We start from the raw sequence: 13,269 nt of genomic DNA, 5'->3' as shown, positions 1-13,269 counted from the left end.
GAATTCCAGGCATGAGCCACCCATGCCCACCTTCTGCTTAGGTTTTTAAGTTGCTGGTACCTTGTCCTTTCGGAGCTTGTTCAGTCTTGTGCCTCTCAGAGTGCCTGTATAGGGCCTGCTATGCCCCACTTGATGACTGATCTATGGGAAAACACCCACCACACACCCAATCTCCTTTCAGAAACTAGCACTAATTGTGGGTTTCAGCTGTGCTGCTCTGGCATGGCAAAGAACCTTCTTCCTCTTTTTCTTGTCTCAGAATATTCAAGAGAGGCCCTTTACTCCCTCAGCCTGACTTCCCACCTTCTAGAAACCCCTTCTCTTTTTTTTTTTGTTTATTTTGCCAGTCCTGAGGCTTGAACTTACGACCTGAGCACTGTCCCTGGCTTCTTTTTTGCTCAAGGCTAGCACTCTACCACTTGAGCCACAGTCCCACTTCTGACTTTTTCTGTTTATGTGGCACTGAGGAATTGAACCCAGGACTTCATACATGATAGGCAAGCACTCTACCACAAAGCCACATTCCCAGCCCCCCTTCTCTGGGCTTTTAGAATGCAAGGCCACCAATATCACCTCTCTACCTGAGTTGATCCCACAGGGATTATGTCCCCTTACCCTACTACCCCGTGTCCCGCAGAGTCTTCGGATGACTCCTATGTATCCGCTGGAGAAGAGCCCCTGGAGGCTCCGGTGTTTGAGATCCCCCTGCAGAATGTGGTGGCAGCACCAGGGGGTGATGTGCTGCTTAAGTGTATCATCACCGCCAACCCCCCGCCCCAAGGTAAGCTACAGGACTGGGCCAGCAAGTTGGGATAGAGAACACATAGAACGGGGGAGGGTGGGCTCCCCAAGAGTCCTCTAAAGGAGAGGTCAAGAGGAGGGGGAATGGGGGCTTCCCTGAACCTTGGGAACTTGCCCAACTTCAAGAGAGCCCAAGGCTGTCTGGGGCTTCTGAAGTGAGGCAAGACTCCTCCAGATGTCCCACCATGGGAGAGGAGATGCTTCGGGCTAATGGATGGTGCCAAGGCTGGGATGAGATTTTCCCCATGACCCCATGCTGAGTTGGTTCTTGTCATTTCTTCACAGTGTCCTGGAAAAAGAATGGCTCGGAGCTGTGCAGTGAGGGCCGCCTCCTCATCCGGGCAGAGGGGGAGCGGCATACCTTGCTGCTCAGGGAGGCCCGGGCCAGTGATGCTGGGAACTATACAGCCACTGCCACCAACGAACTGGGCCAGGCCAGCTGTGCTGCCTCACTTGCTGTGAAACCTGGTAAGGAGCCATAAGCCCAGGACTGGGTAGGGTTGGGTTGTGACCCTTTACAGTAGTTCTGAGGCTGTGAATGTAGACTCTTCCCACTTCAGCCAAGAACTTGGGCTTCTCAACATGCTTAATCCCTTCTGTATGTCTTCCTCTCTGGAGAAAGCATTTTTTTTTTTAAAATGGTCCTGGCCTCAGGGCAGGGGACGAATTCCCAAGGCACCTCCCAGGCTGACCAATTCATGAAGCTGGTACAATTTGTCTTTAGATGTCTTGTAAATACCATTTTCCTGCGGCAGTACCCTGAACAGGGTCCTGTGGGGAAAGCGAATTGTCTTTGAGTCTTGGCAAAAAGAATTTGCTCAAAATGCTTAACAGGCATCAGGAGTCTTTCAGCCCAGCCCCAGTAAAAGGAGAAGATTGGAAGTGCCACTCCCCCCACCCTCAGTGAACCCCAGTCCCTAAAGAGGCTGTGGCTAAGAGCACCACCAGGCCATGGCTGTTCCAAGGCTGCCTTGTTTTCTATTTTTACAAAATCCCTCACTTGGTGTCAGACTACTTCCTTTGAGTTCCAGCCCACTCTCTTTCAGGTTCAGGTGGGGCAGGACCCGTGGCAGGGTACATTGGCCAGTACCACTCATTCAGGTGACTGGGCCTGACAAGGGGCCATTGCAGAAGGGAAAAGGCCCAAACGTGACCATCCTAGGGGTTGCTATTAGGGGGTTCAAATCTAGCTCGGAGCACAGTGCAGGGCAGGTGAGCCCGGTGCCAAGGGCTGGCTAGTCCCGCTCAGTGTTCTGGGATGCCCGCACGGATACTTCAGGGCCCTGGAGGAAGCTGGGGGAAGAGGCGAGGGGAGGAAGAACAGCACACGATGTTCTGTGCCGCAGGAGAGCTAAGAGCAGTCTGGCCTGGTGTCGGGGCTCCTGGTTTCAGCTCCCGCTGTATTAGCCTCCTGGGTTGTACCACAAGGCTGTGTACAACAGCAGGTCTTCATCTTGCTTTGCTTCCACATCCTTCCCAGGAGCCATATTGAAGGCTTTCTCCCTCTCCTCATTCTCCCATCATGCTGAATCATGCCCATCCTTCCCCTGCATGTTTCTACCCTTCCATCACCTCAGAGATCTGGTCTCTGACTCAGCTCCCAGCTCCCCTAGGGGGCCCCGGCCTGGCTCCAGGACTCCAGTCAATACCTGGCTGGGGCTGAGATCTGGCAGGAGGCGGGGTGCAGGGTGCCCCAGTGCTGGCTCAGGGCCATCTGGGAGCCTTTTAAGGTTGGAAAGGCAGCTTGGGGCACAGCAGCTGTCAGCACTTGACTGGGAGTTCTGTTTGCCACATTGAACCTCGTGGAGCTTCAGTTTCCTCATTTGTAAACCAGAGATAATTATACCATCCTCACAGATGAAAGGGAATGTGCAAACCAGCTTTATGAACTGTAAAGCTGTAGACAAATGTTAGTTGTTAAGCATTCAGGGGTGATGTTGCGCACATAAGCTCGGCTTTCCGTGAGGACCTGGGATGCACCTCGTCCTTTCTTAGTCCTCTCTTCAGACTGTCTACGCCTTGGCAATGCCAGCCCTGATCTCACAAAGCCCAGTGTCCTCTAGATACTCCTTATTCTCCCACCTCTGGGTCCTCAGCCTGTCACAGCATCTCTGAGCCTCTTCCGCCGTGGGGAGCCAGAAAGCCTTTATCACAGTAGTTGATAAGCCAAGCATTTCAGCAGTCTCTGTTAAGTCAGGCTGGCTCCAGGGACCCAGGGCCCAAGGGGCTGGCACACAGGTCCGGCACTGGTTGTCATGGAACAAGCTGACTTTCTTACCCTTACAAGGCACTGTTTGGTTCAAAGTAGCTGGGTGGGAGCCAGGGGACTTGGGGAGGAGCCAGTAGGTGGAACTAGTGATAGTAAAGATGTTTGGCAAGGGTGAATTGGGGGGGGGGGTGTCCCAGGCCTGGAGTCAGCAGGGATTGCAGGGTGGGGCTTGACAGGGAGTCATACAGTCAGAGTGTGGGGAGCTGGTGGAGCGGGTGGGGGGGGGCGGGTAGTATCTTATGGGAAGAGACTTACATAGAGCCACATCCCTTTCCTGCTACCTCCCCACCCCCATTCCCAGTGCCATGGAAACCAGGGCTGGCTGCCCAGTGTGCTTCTGGGGTGCCCATCCCAACAGGGCCAGCTTTTGAGAGCCCACAGATCTCTCTTTCTGATTGGGAACTACAGTAGCCGAGGCAACCACAGAGATCCAGCCCCTCTTTTAGGGGGTAGGGGTTGTGCAGGCAGCGCTTGGCACTCATTCGTCCTGGCAGCCCCACCCCAACCCTAAGTCCCTCCTCCGCACTGAATAACCAACCCTCTCCTGGAGGATCGGGACTGGAGTGTGCAGAGCATGCTTCACTCAAGTGCAGCCTCTCCAGCCATTGCCCCATTCATTGCACAGGCCCCTGCTAAGTGCCCACCAGTGCAAGAGCTCCGTCTCTAAGTGGTTTCTTCTGCTTTCCCTTCAAATCCTTCCATGTCCTCGTCCTTGATACCTCTATACACAGAGCTGTTGAGCTACCGATGTAAACATCGCAGATGGTGACAGTCCCAGGTCTAGACGGGAAGACAGAAGTACAGAGAGGATGAAGACTTGGAACTAGAGGCAGGCCAGCAGTCTCCATTACAGTCTTCCTGGAAATGTTATGAACCATAAGTGATTTAGAGTGGATTGTGCAGCTGAGGATCTCAAGTTTTCGGTTAATGTCCTTTTAATTGCCATGCGCCTTCAGTCTCAATGGCTAGGGCTCCTCCCCCCAGTGGGATGCTGAGCTCTGAGGCTTTTGAAAGTTGAAGTCTCCCAAGTAGACTCTCCCAGCCGCTGCACCATCCAGTTCCCTTTCCTGATGCTCTGAAGGGTTTCAGGGCTAAGGTGGGTTTGTGTTTCTGAGCTCATAGGAAGGAGACTGCTCGGGCCTCTGGGGAGTCTGATTGGGGGTTCTCAGTGTTTCCTATTGATTCTCCTGTTGTGGCTGTTGATGCTCTGTTGTGGCTGCGGGCCTGTTGTCCCGGTGGGCACGCTTGGCTCCCTGTCACTGTGGGTTTTGGTAAGAGGCTCTTCAGTACTGGTCAGCAGAAAAGGGGCAGTGAAGGCTTCACATGCCTGAACCTCCACCCTACCACTTTCAGGTCTGTGTTTGAAAGCCTAGGTTCTAGACTTTGTCTTACTTCACCACACTTTTCTCATCTACAAAATGAGGACCATTCTAGTTGGGCACCAGTGCCTCACGCCTGTAATCCTAGCTACTCAGGAGGCTGAGATCTGGGGTTGTGGTTCAAAGCCAGCTCAGTCAGGAAAGTCCGAGAGACTCTTATCTCCAATGAACCACCAGGAAACCAGAATTGGCACTGTGGGTCAAGTGGTAGAGTGCTAGCCTTGAGCTGAAGAGCTCAGGACAGCACCCAGGCCCAGAGTTTAAGCCCCATGACTGCAAAAAAAAAAAAAAAAAAAAAAAGAGGACCATCCTAACTGGTGGACTATGCTCAGCAAGAAGTTGGGTTCTATGGCCAAGGTGAATTGACAATGAACATTTGGGCCAGGGGACATGGTTAGTCAGGCACATTCTGGTCCTGTTCACACGATCATCACTCTTCTTCTTTCTACCTCACTCTATCTCTGTCTGTCTGTCTGTCTCTGACTTCCTCTTCACACACACACACATGCACACACACACACACACATAGGGAGAGATATCTATCTATCCATCCATTCACTTTTTTTTTGGGGGGGGGGAGTGTCCAAGACTGATTCTCAAACAAGGAATGAACTGATGCCATTCAGTCATTGGCTGGTGCTCTGCTGACTGAGCCACACTTCCAACCCCAGGATCATCACTTTCATACCAAAAAAGAAGCCGTTTACTGGGGGGTCATGAGTGTAAAATAAAAGGAAAAAAAATCATACCTCTAAACCCTATCCTCTTCTTCTGCCCCAGACCCCAAGCCTCTAGCTGCTGCTGCTGCTTCCTCTCTTCCTCCTTCTCCTTCTCCTCCTTCTCCTCCTCCTCCTCCTCCTCCTCCTCCTCCTCCTCCTCCTCCTCCTCCTCCTCCTCCTCCTCCTCCTCCTCCTCCTTCTCCTCCTCCTCCCCCCTGCTCCTCATTTTTATTCTGTGCTGGTCCTGGGCTTGAAGCCATTTTTGTTCAAGGTAGCACTCTACCACTTGAGCCACAGCTCCACTTTCAGCTTTTTGCTGGCTAATTGGAGGTCAGCATCTCATGGACTTTTCTGTTCTGGCTGGCTTCAAGTTGTTATCCTCAGACCTCATCCTCTGGGAGTAGCTAGGGTGACAGGCACAGACCTCTAGTGCCCGGCTACTTTCAGGCTCTTCTTGGCGATGGCAGTGATTGCTAATGGTGAGGACCTTAATATACCTCATGGTTCCTGTTGTTCATCTTGAACAACATCTGGTTTGAAAAACATCTGACAGTATAGGGTGGCATGATCCATTCTACCAGACTCAGACCTCCTTCGCCTTTCCTCCTAACAACAGCAGGAGTACCCTGTGGGTTTACCCCCCAAAACTGTTACCTAGAATGGACTTTACCAACTGACTGTGTAAAGAATGGAGACTGTATTTACTGTGGGTGCAAATATTTTAGCTAACCTGAGGCAGTCCAGGACAATCACGTGAGAAATTCAACACTTGTCTGCTATGTCAGTCTGACCCTGTGAAATTTTCTGTGATAACACAAACTTTTCTTTTGTTAGTCATGGAGTTTGAATTCAGGGCCTGGGCACTCTCACTGAGCTTTTTTGCTTAAGGTTAGTGCTTTGATGTACTTTGATCCACAGCGCCACTTCTGGTTTTCTGGTTGATTGGAGATAAGAGTCTCACAGACATTTCTGCTCAGGGTGGCTTTGAACCAAGATCCTCAGATCTCAGCCTCCGGAGTAGCTAGGATTGCAGGCGTGAGCCATCGGTGCCTAGCCATACATTTTCTCCTCCCCTTGCCTCCCCTCCCCCCTCCCTTCCCCTCCCCTCCCCCCTTCTCCTTTTCTTGCCTTTCCTCTTTCTTCCTGCAGATCTGTTAGGCTTTGTCTGTCTGTCCAGCACAGTGCCTCTCGTGCACCAGGCCCTTCTGGGGAATCTCACTGAGGCCCGATGAGGATGAAAGATGGGGCTGGTTAGGATTTTATGGGTTGAAGGGCCTGAGAAGCCAGGACGGGTCAATAAAGCTGGGCCTCTTTATCTAGAGTCCAGTTTCTGATGCCCCTCAAGTTGGAAGAGGGGATTATTTTCCTGCAGGACTGGAAGTCTTTCCTTGCTGTAGAAGTCCTTCCTTTCTTCAAGCTGGGGCTGGTCCTTCCTTCCTTCCTTCCTTCCTTCCTTCCTTCCTTCCTTCCTTCCTTCCTTCCTTCCTTCCCTCCTTCCCTCCCTCCCTCCCTCCCTCCCTCCCTCCCTCCCTCCCTCCCTCCCTCCCTCCTTCTTCTCTCTCTTTCTTGACAAGGTCTGACTGCAAGTCCAGGCTAGTTTTAAACTCATGATCCTCCTACCTCAGTCTCCTGAACACTGAGTAAAATTACAGGGTGTGTATCTTCATGCCTGACATGCTTTATATATTTTATTATTTTCTTTTTGTGCCAGTCCTGGGGCTTGAACTTAGGAGCTTAGCTTTTTACTCAAGGCTGGCACTCTATCACTTGAGCCACAGCTCTACTTCTGGATTGTTGGTGGTTAATTGGAAATAAGAGTCTCACGGACTTTCTTTTCTGTCTGACTTTGAACTGCAGTCCTAAGATCTCCTGAGTAGTTAGGATTACAGGTATGAGCCACTGATGTCTGGCAAATATATTTTAAATCAAAATGGAAACATTTTCAGTGCAACCTTTCTCCTTGCCCTGGAGAAATAATGTCTCAGCACCCAGTGGCATGTCATATCTCCTGATAGTTTATACCTTCCTTTCCTCTTACTTTTCCATGGGACATTGCTGTAGCAGCCATTTCTAAGAGGATCGGTGAGAACCTACCAAAGCAGTGCAGGTGGAAGGAGAGTGAAGGGCCAGGCCACGTGGAAATGCAGACGAGCCTCCCGCGTGTTTCTGCTCCAGAACACAGAGAGCCCTTCTTGGCCTTCAGAATAAAGGCGACGTTCCTTAGGCTGATCTCTACCTTCTGGATCCCTAGCTGGAGGGGCCAGAGGCCGGAGGATACCTCATCACTGGCAGGAAGCAGCACAAGGCACTCGCTCTCACGTTGCATTGCTGGCTTCTTCCCCCAGCTCTGTCACCGACAGTCGAGCAGCAGGCCTCTGTACATGTGCCTTCCACAGGAACATTTGTTCATGCAGGTGCCTCTGCCTTGAATGCTATTTTGTTTTCTTCCAACTCTAGTTCCAATACCACCTCTCCCTCAGTTCCCTCTTTTTCCTTGAGCCAAAAGTCATCTCCAGCTCTCCACAGAATTCTTATCTTCTCCTTTCTGGCCACCTTGTCATTCATTCATTGCTGCTTGCTATTTTAGTCATCTCTGTGCTCGGCTTGTCACCCTTACTAGTCAAAGGCTACTGAACACATGTGTGGGCCATCTCTATTCTTTAAGCCCTTGCAGTCACCCTTTGGGGCTCTCCTGGACATCCAAGGACTGTGGATGAGCCACAAGGACTGGGGATGAGCTGGCAATTGGGCTCAGAAAACCTCAGGAGCTCCATCCAAGTACTTAGGCTAATACATGGAGATGAGGCAGTTATTGAGGCTTTGCCTAAGAGTAGAGGTTGGGGGGTAGCATAGGAAACCATGGATCTGTGGTCCTGATAGTGTGGTTCCCAGACTGGCAGCATCAGTGTCCCTTGGGGAATGTATTAGAAATATAGACGGTCGGCCCAGGCCAGACCTCCTGAATTAGGAACTCTAGGGTTGTGTCCCAGCCATCTGTGGCCTGAGGAGCCCTCCAGGTGATTTTTCTGCACAGTAAACTTTGAAAAGCACTGCTAGGGGTTTAGATGAGAGGCCCACTGGTGCAGTGGGAAGTACAAGGGCTATGCGGGCCCTGCCCTAAAGTTGAATGACTACGTTAACTGGGACTTAGTGAAAGTACCTCTTCATAGTTGGTCTTCCTCCCACGAGGATCAGCATTGGGCCCTCATCTTTCACATGCATAGGAATCATTTCAGTACTTTTGAAAATGCAGTTTCCCAACCTCCCAATATCAGAAAAATCACTATGTAGGCCAAGCAAGGCCCAGGAATCTGCATTTCAGAATAAGCTAGCCGGTTGCACAGATGCGGTGGTTCAGGGGTCATTCTGACAATCCCGATCCAAAGAACCTTGGTGGCGGTGCCTTTCATGTGTTACACGCTTGGTTAATGGTGGCCGCAGCTCTCTCTGTGATGCGAACACAGGGGGCATTGGAAAAGGCGATGTGGGGACCAGCTGGTCTGAGGAAAGACCATTCTCTTATTTATGAAGTCCCGAATGCCAGTGTTTTTACTGGCTGTGTTTGACCTGGGAGCAGTGTTAAAAGGGCAGGCACGGGGATGGGGTCTGTGTGGGAACAGGGAGCAAGCGTGTTGTCGCCGTCCTTCTGAGGTATGGTGAATGTATATACCTCTTAGGTAGGCGTATCCATTCCCTACTTCCTGTAGCATTTTCCCACAGGGAAATCTAGTCTGTAAGTGGAGCAGGGCTGGCATGTTAGGGACTAGCTACAAAGGTGGTTTTGGCCGTGGACCCCAATGACAGGCTGGTAGAGACTGGTGTGGGGCCCCAGGATCCTTCATCAGCGTCTTTGACTATGAAGTTTTGGGGTATGGCAGGGCAGGGACCACTGCTTTGTCTCAAAGAGGCCTGCTGTTTCTTCCCTGAACCTCCTGCCTGGACAAGGCGGGGGAAGTCATTTTGTCCACGGGGCTTGAGGACCTTGGCTTGCTAGGTGTCCCTGAGGTGCTATTCCCCACAGATGCCACCAGGGGTCTCTGAGGCACCCAGCAAAACTTCCCAGTCTCACATGAATCTCTTCCCTACCCTCCCTCCATGGGCTGGGGAGCTACCTCAGCACTGTCCATCCTGGGGGTGGGGGGTGGGGGGGGTGACCCTGGAGCAGGCCTCCACTCTCCAGGAGGGAGAGGGGTCATGCCTGTGACTTCAGTGTCAGCTGAGGGCCAAGCCTCCAGCAGCAAGCCTCCTTTCAGACTGCCAGCCGGGAGGGTGGGCCCTCCTCTGGCTGGTTCCCACCCTCCCTTCCTCGCAGGGCAGTGCTGGGAAACACTGGTCATAGCTTGGGAATGTGGCCCTGGGCCGGGGTGAGGAGAGAAGGGGAGGGAGAGGACCTGTGGCCCCTGTTTAACAGCCTCCTCTGGCGGAACTGACCGCTCCCCAGCACCTTTCCCAACCCAGATGCACATGAGTGCTAGCGAGGAGGGGGCTGGCCAGGGCAGCCACCCCCACCTTACCTTAGCACTGGTGGGCTGATGGGGGAAGGGCAGGTTGCCCGCCCGGTGCTCAGCAGAGCCCAGGGAGCACTGACCCCTGTTCTGGAATGACTGCCAGGCCAGACTTATTGTAATGGGACTGGGGAGGAGGAAGTGGGGTTTCTAGACCCCCCCTCGGGTTGAGGGGGAAGGAATCCCCTGCTTCTTCTTGCTATGGAAAGCACAGTGTGTGCTGTCTGCGGGGTCGAGGCTGGGACGTGCCTTCCCAGGTCAGGGTGGCTTAGGAAGGGGCAACAGGCTATTTGCCATCGGCTCCTCCCTTGGGGGAGGGGGGCCCACACCTGGAGCTCTGCTCTTGTCAGTGCCCCGAGCTGTAAGGAGAAGAAAGGCAGGCCACTTCTTGGGAATGAGCGAGGGCTAAATTCAGCCGTTCCGCTGGGCTCTGCCCCTCCCTCTGCTCCCTCTCCCCGGCTGCCTGTGGTCTCCGCAGGCACCACCTTCCCAGCCAGCCAGCGCCTGCCCGCCCCCGCCTGCTTCAGGCTAGCCTCCCACTGGCCACCCCCACCTCCCGCTTCCCCTCCCCCAGGGCCCACTCAGTGGGGCCCCCTCCGCTGGGACAGTGAGTGAGTGGGGCTTGGCCGGCTGGGTACCTGCTCCCTGGGGATCCAAGGCCCCGGTGGGCAGGAGGAAGGGGGCAGGAAGGACTGGCGCCAGAGCGGAGCCTTGGAGAAGGTGCAGGTCCGGGGGCCCATGTGCAGAGTCTCGGAGTGAGTTGGGGTACAGCTCTTTGGGGGGTTTAGCGTGTGTGGGGGGAACCAGGAGGAGGGGCCAGGGGGCTGTGGCAGATCCATGTCTGTATTTGGCAGTCGGGTAAGAGCCAGCCCGGCATGGCTGGGCCCCTGGCCAGCTTTGGGGGAGGGTGACAGAGCTCTGGGGACACCTCTCCCCCAAAGGCAAACCGTACAATGTCTCTCTCCTCTTCCCCAGATGGAGCCACCCCTTTCTGTGGATACTATGATTCCGCTTTCCCCTCCCCATGGACCTTTGGGGGCCCCGCTGCAGAGTTGGGGCCAACAGGTGCCCCTGTGGTATCTGTGGCAGGAAGCTGAGAAGGGAGGGGGGAAGGGCGGGCTGGACAGTGCCACCTCCCTGGCCCTGGACTGAGGTCAGGATGGGACTCGTCCAAGGTGTGTGTTCCTCTGCACCATGCCTAGCTTGCCTAAGAAATCAGCGTCTCGGGTCCACTGTTCTGAGGTGGCAGAGACCGCGCTGCCTGCTTTGGGAGCCCGTGAGTGGTAGTTTGGACTCACACTTCTTGCCAGGAATGCACATTTCCTGCCCCTTGGGCATTCAGGGTCCCCTCTCAGAGTCCAGTAGCCACCCTTGTGCTCTGGTGTCCCCTCCTAGGGCAGTGAACAGGGTCAGTGCTGGCAGGGCCCGAGGTAGAGGAGGAATGGGGGCTCAGGGATCGCAAGGGCTTGGGCAAGGTCACGCAGCATGCGGTTGCAGTCTAGGAGGTGAAGTCAGGGCAGGGCCCACGGACGCTCTTTACTCCTGGGCTCTGTGTCTCTCTGCCTCTCCCTCCCCTGGCATCCTCTCGGTCTCTCCTCCAGGTGGGTCCACATCCCCCCTCAGCAGCCCTATCACTTCCGATGAAGAGTACCTGAGCCCCCCAGAGGAATTCCCAGAGCCTGGGGAGACCTGGCCCCGAACCCCCACCATGAAGCTCAGTCCCAGCCAGGACCGGCATGCTTCTGACACTGGCTACAAAGCACCACCTACCTTCAAGGTCAGACCCCTGAGGTGGCACCCCAACCCTGTGTACCCCATTCTTTGGCATGCCCCTTGAGGACGTGCCTAGGCTCTATGAGTCCTCCTTACTCCGATCCAGCCTCATCTAAACTGATGTGGAAGAGATCGCTGTCCCAGGTTCCCTAACACTCTACCATATCACCCCTGACACTTTGGGGCTCCCTTTCAGGTCTCCCTCATGGACCAGTCAGTCAGAGAAGGCCAAGATGTCATCATGAGCATTCGTGTGCAGGGTGAGCCCAAGCCTGTGGTCTCTTGGTGAGTAGCAGCCATTCTCTCCCCCCCCCCAACCCCCACACTTGCATCTCCCACTTCTGAGAGCTGGCTTTGGTGAAAGGGAGCAGAGCCCTAGAAGACTTCCTTGGGGGTCCGTACCCCAGGGGTAGCAGTACCACTCTCACCCTGGTGTTCAAGAGCTTTCTCAGGAGACACTGGAGTAATAGATGATTCCTGTCTCACCCTGTGAGTCCTGGACAGGGCTACCCACCCCCACCCAGTCACTTGATACAGGGTGACTTTTGAGTTCCTCTGTGCCCAACCCTGTGCTGGGCCCAGGCATCACAGTTTGTTTCTGAGCTCCCTGGGGAGGCCCGGAATTCACGGTGGGCCTCAGCTGCGGTGCCTCCCTATCCCAGGTGCCTAGAACACGTAGTACTCAGCATGATTTTTATTGGTTTAGGTTTTTGTGTTTTTCATTGATTGGTCTCTGGCGATTTTTGTTGTGGCTGTTAACACCGTGAAGTCTTTTGTATTCCTTTTGCAAAGTGGGAAAGCCCATCTTTCTGATATAAACAGATGAAAATTTGACACGAGGAAGTTTAGGAACTCGTCACAGCGAAACAGCAAGGTTGTACTCCAAAAGCAGTGGCTTCTGAGAAGGGAGTACCAGGCGGTTGGAAGTTCTTAGCACCCCTGATGCCTGGGTGGGGTGTGGGGGGGGGGTGCTCATGGTCAGAGGGATGGATTTGGGGTGAGTGGAGTCCTACCCCAGGGACACCGCCAGGCTGGACAGCACTGAGGTAGCTCCCCTGCCCACAGTGGTGGGAGGGTGGGGAGGGAAAGTCTGGCTGGGGGAGCAGGGTGGGGCCTGGGCTCTAGGACTCAGTTCTGGTCCTTCCGACAGGCTGAGGAACCGCCAGCCTGTGCGCCCCGACCAGAGGCGCTTTGCAGAGGAGGCCGAGGGAGGACTGTGCAGGTTGCGCATCCTGGCTGCCGAGAGGGGCGACGCCGGCTTCTATACCTGCAAGGCGGTCAATGAATACGGCGCTCGGCAGTGTGAGGCCCGCCTGGAGGTTCGAGGTGAGAGCCTCACACACAACATCCCCCCCTCCTCCCCCAAATGGGCCCAGATCTCTACCCTACTAATGGCTCTCACACAACCTCACCTGGAGAATGCCACACAGAAAGGGCTGTGGAGATCCCCCCTAGTTTGGCTGTTTCTGTGTTGTATGTGAGTAAAATAGACCCAGACGGAAGAAGCAACTTGCTGAGGGCCACACAGCTGGTGTGTGCAGATTCCTCACCGCGCCAGCCAGCCCCTAATGTCAGCTAGAGACCCTGCTTCCTGTAGCTGGCTGTCTTCTCCTTCCATACTCTTCTAAGCCGTTGTCACCCTGCTCTGCCCAGGCCCTTCCACATCCTGCTTTTCCTCTTGCCCCTCGCCCTCCTACCCATCTTGTTGATGTACGGTTCTCACGATGGGGCAGCATGGGGGAGTCTGGGGGTTGGACCCGTTCGGAGGGGCCCTTGGGATGACTTGGACATGCAGTATTGCGGGGACCTCAGGTGTGCTAGGA

The 13,269-nt window shown here is 54.2% G+C and overlaps 1 protein-coding gene across 3 annotated transcripts in view; it reads left to right on the top strand.

Annotated features, from left to right (window-relative positions):
• Window positions 1–13,269, top strand: part of Speg (striated muscle enriched protein kinase) — a 57,697-nt gene that overhangs the window by 16,718 nt on the left and 27,710 nt on the right. For 2 of the 3 annotated variants that reach the window (XM_048344691.1, XM_048344693.1), the window contains 5 exons: window positions 638–781; window positions 1,087–1,269; window positions 11,275–11,450; window positions 11,643–11,731; window positions 12,597–12,772. In XM_048344691.1, the coding sequence (XP_048200648.1) occupies window positions 638–781; window positions 1,087–1,269; window positions 11,275–11,450; window positions 11,643–11,731; window positions 12,597–12,772 (768 nt within the window). Of the gene's footprint in view, window positions 1–637; window positions 782–1,086; window positions 1,270–10,243; window positions 10,429–11,274; window positions 11,451–11,642; window positions 11,732–12,596; window positions 12,773–13,269 lie in introns of those variants that run through there. The other variant, XM_048344692.1, reaches the window with a different exon arrangement.

The sequence above is a fragment of the Perognathus longimembris genome, chromosome 4, assembly GCF_023159225.1.
Source record: "Perognathus longimembris pacificus isolate PPM17 chromosome 4, ASM2315922v1, whole genome shotgun sequence".
NCBI lineage: Eukaryota > Metazoa > Chordata > Mammalia > Rodentia > Heteromyidae > Perognathus > Perognathus longimembris.
This window is presented reverse-complemented; position numbering and strand designations above follow the sequence as displayed.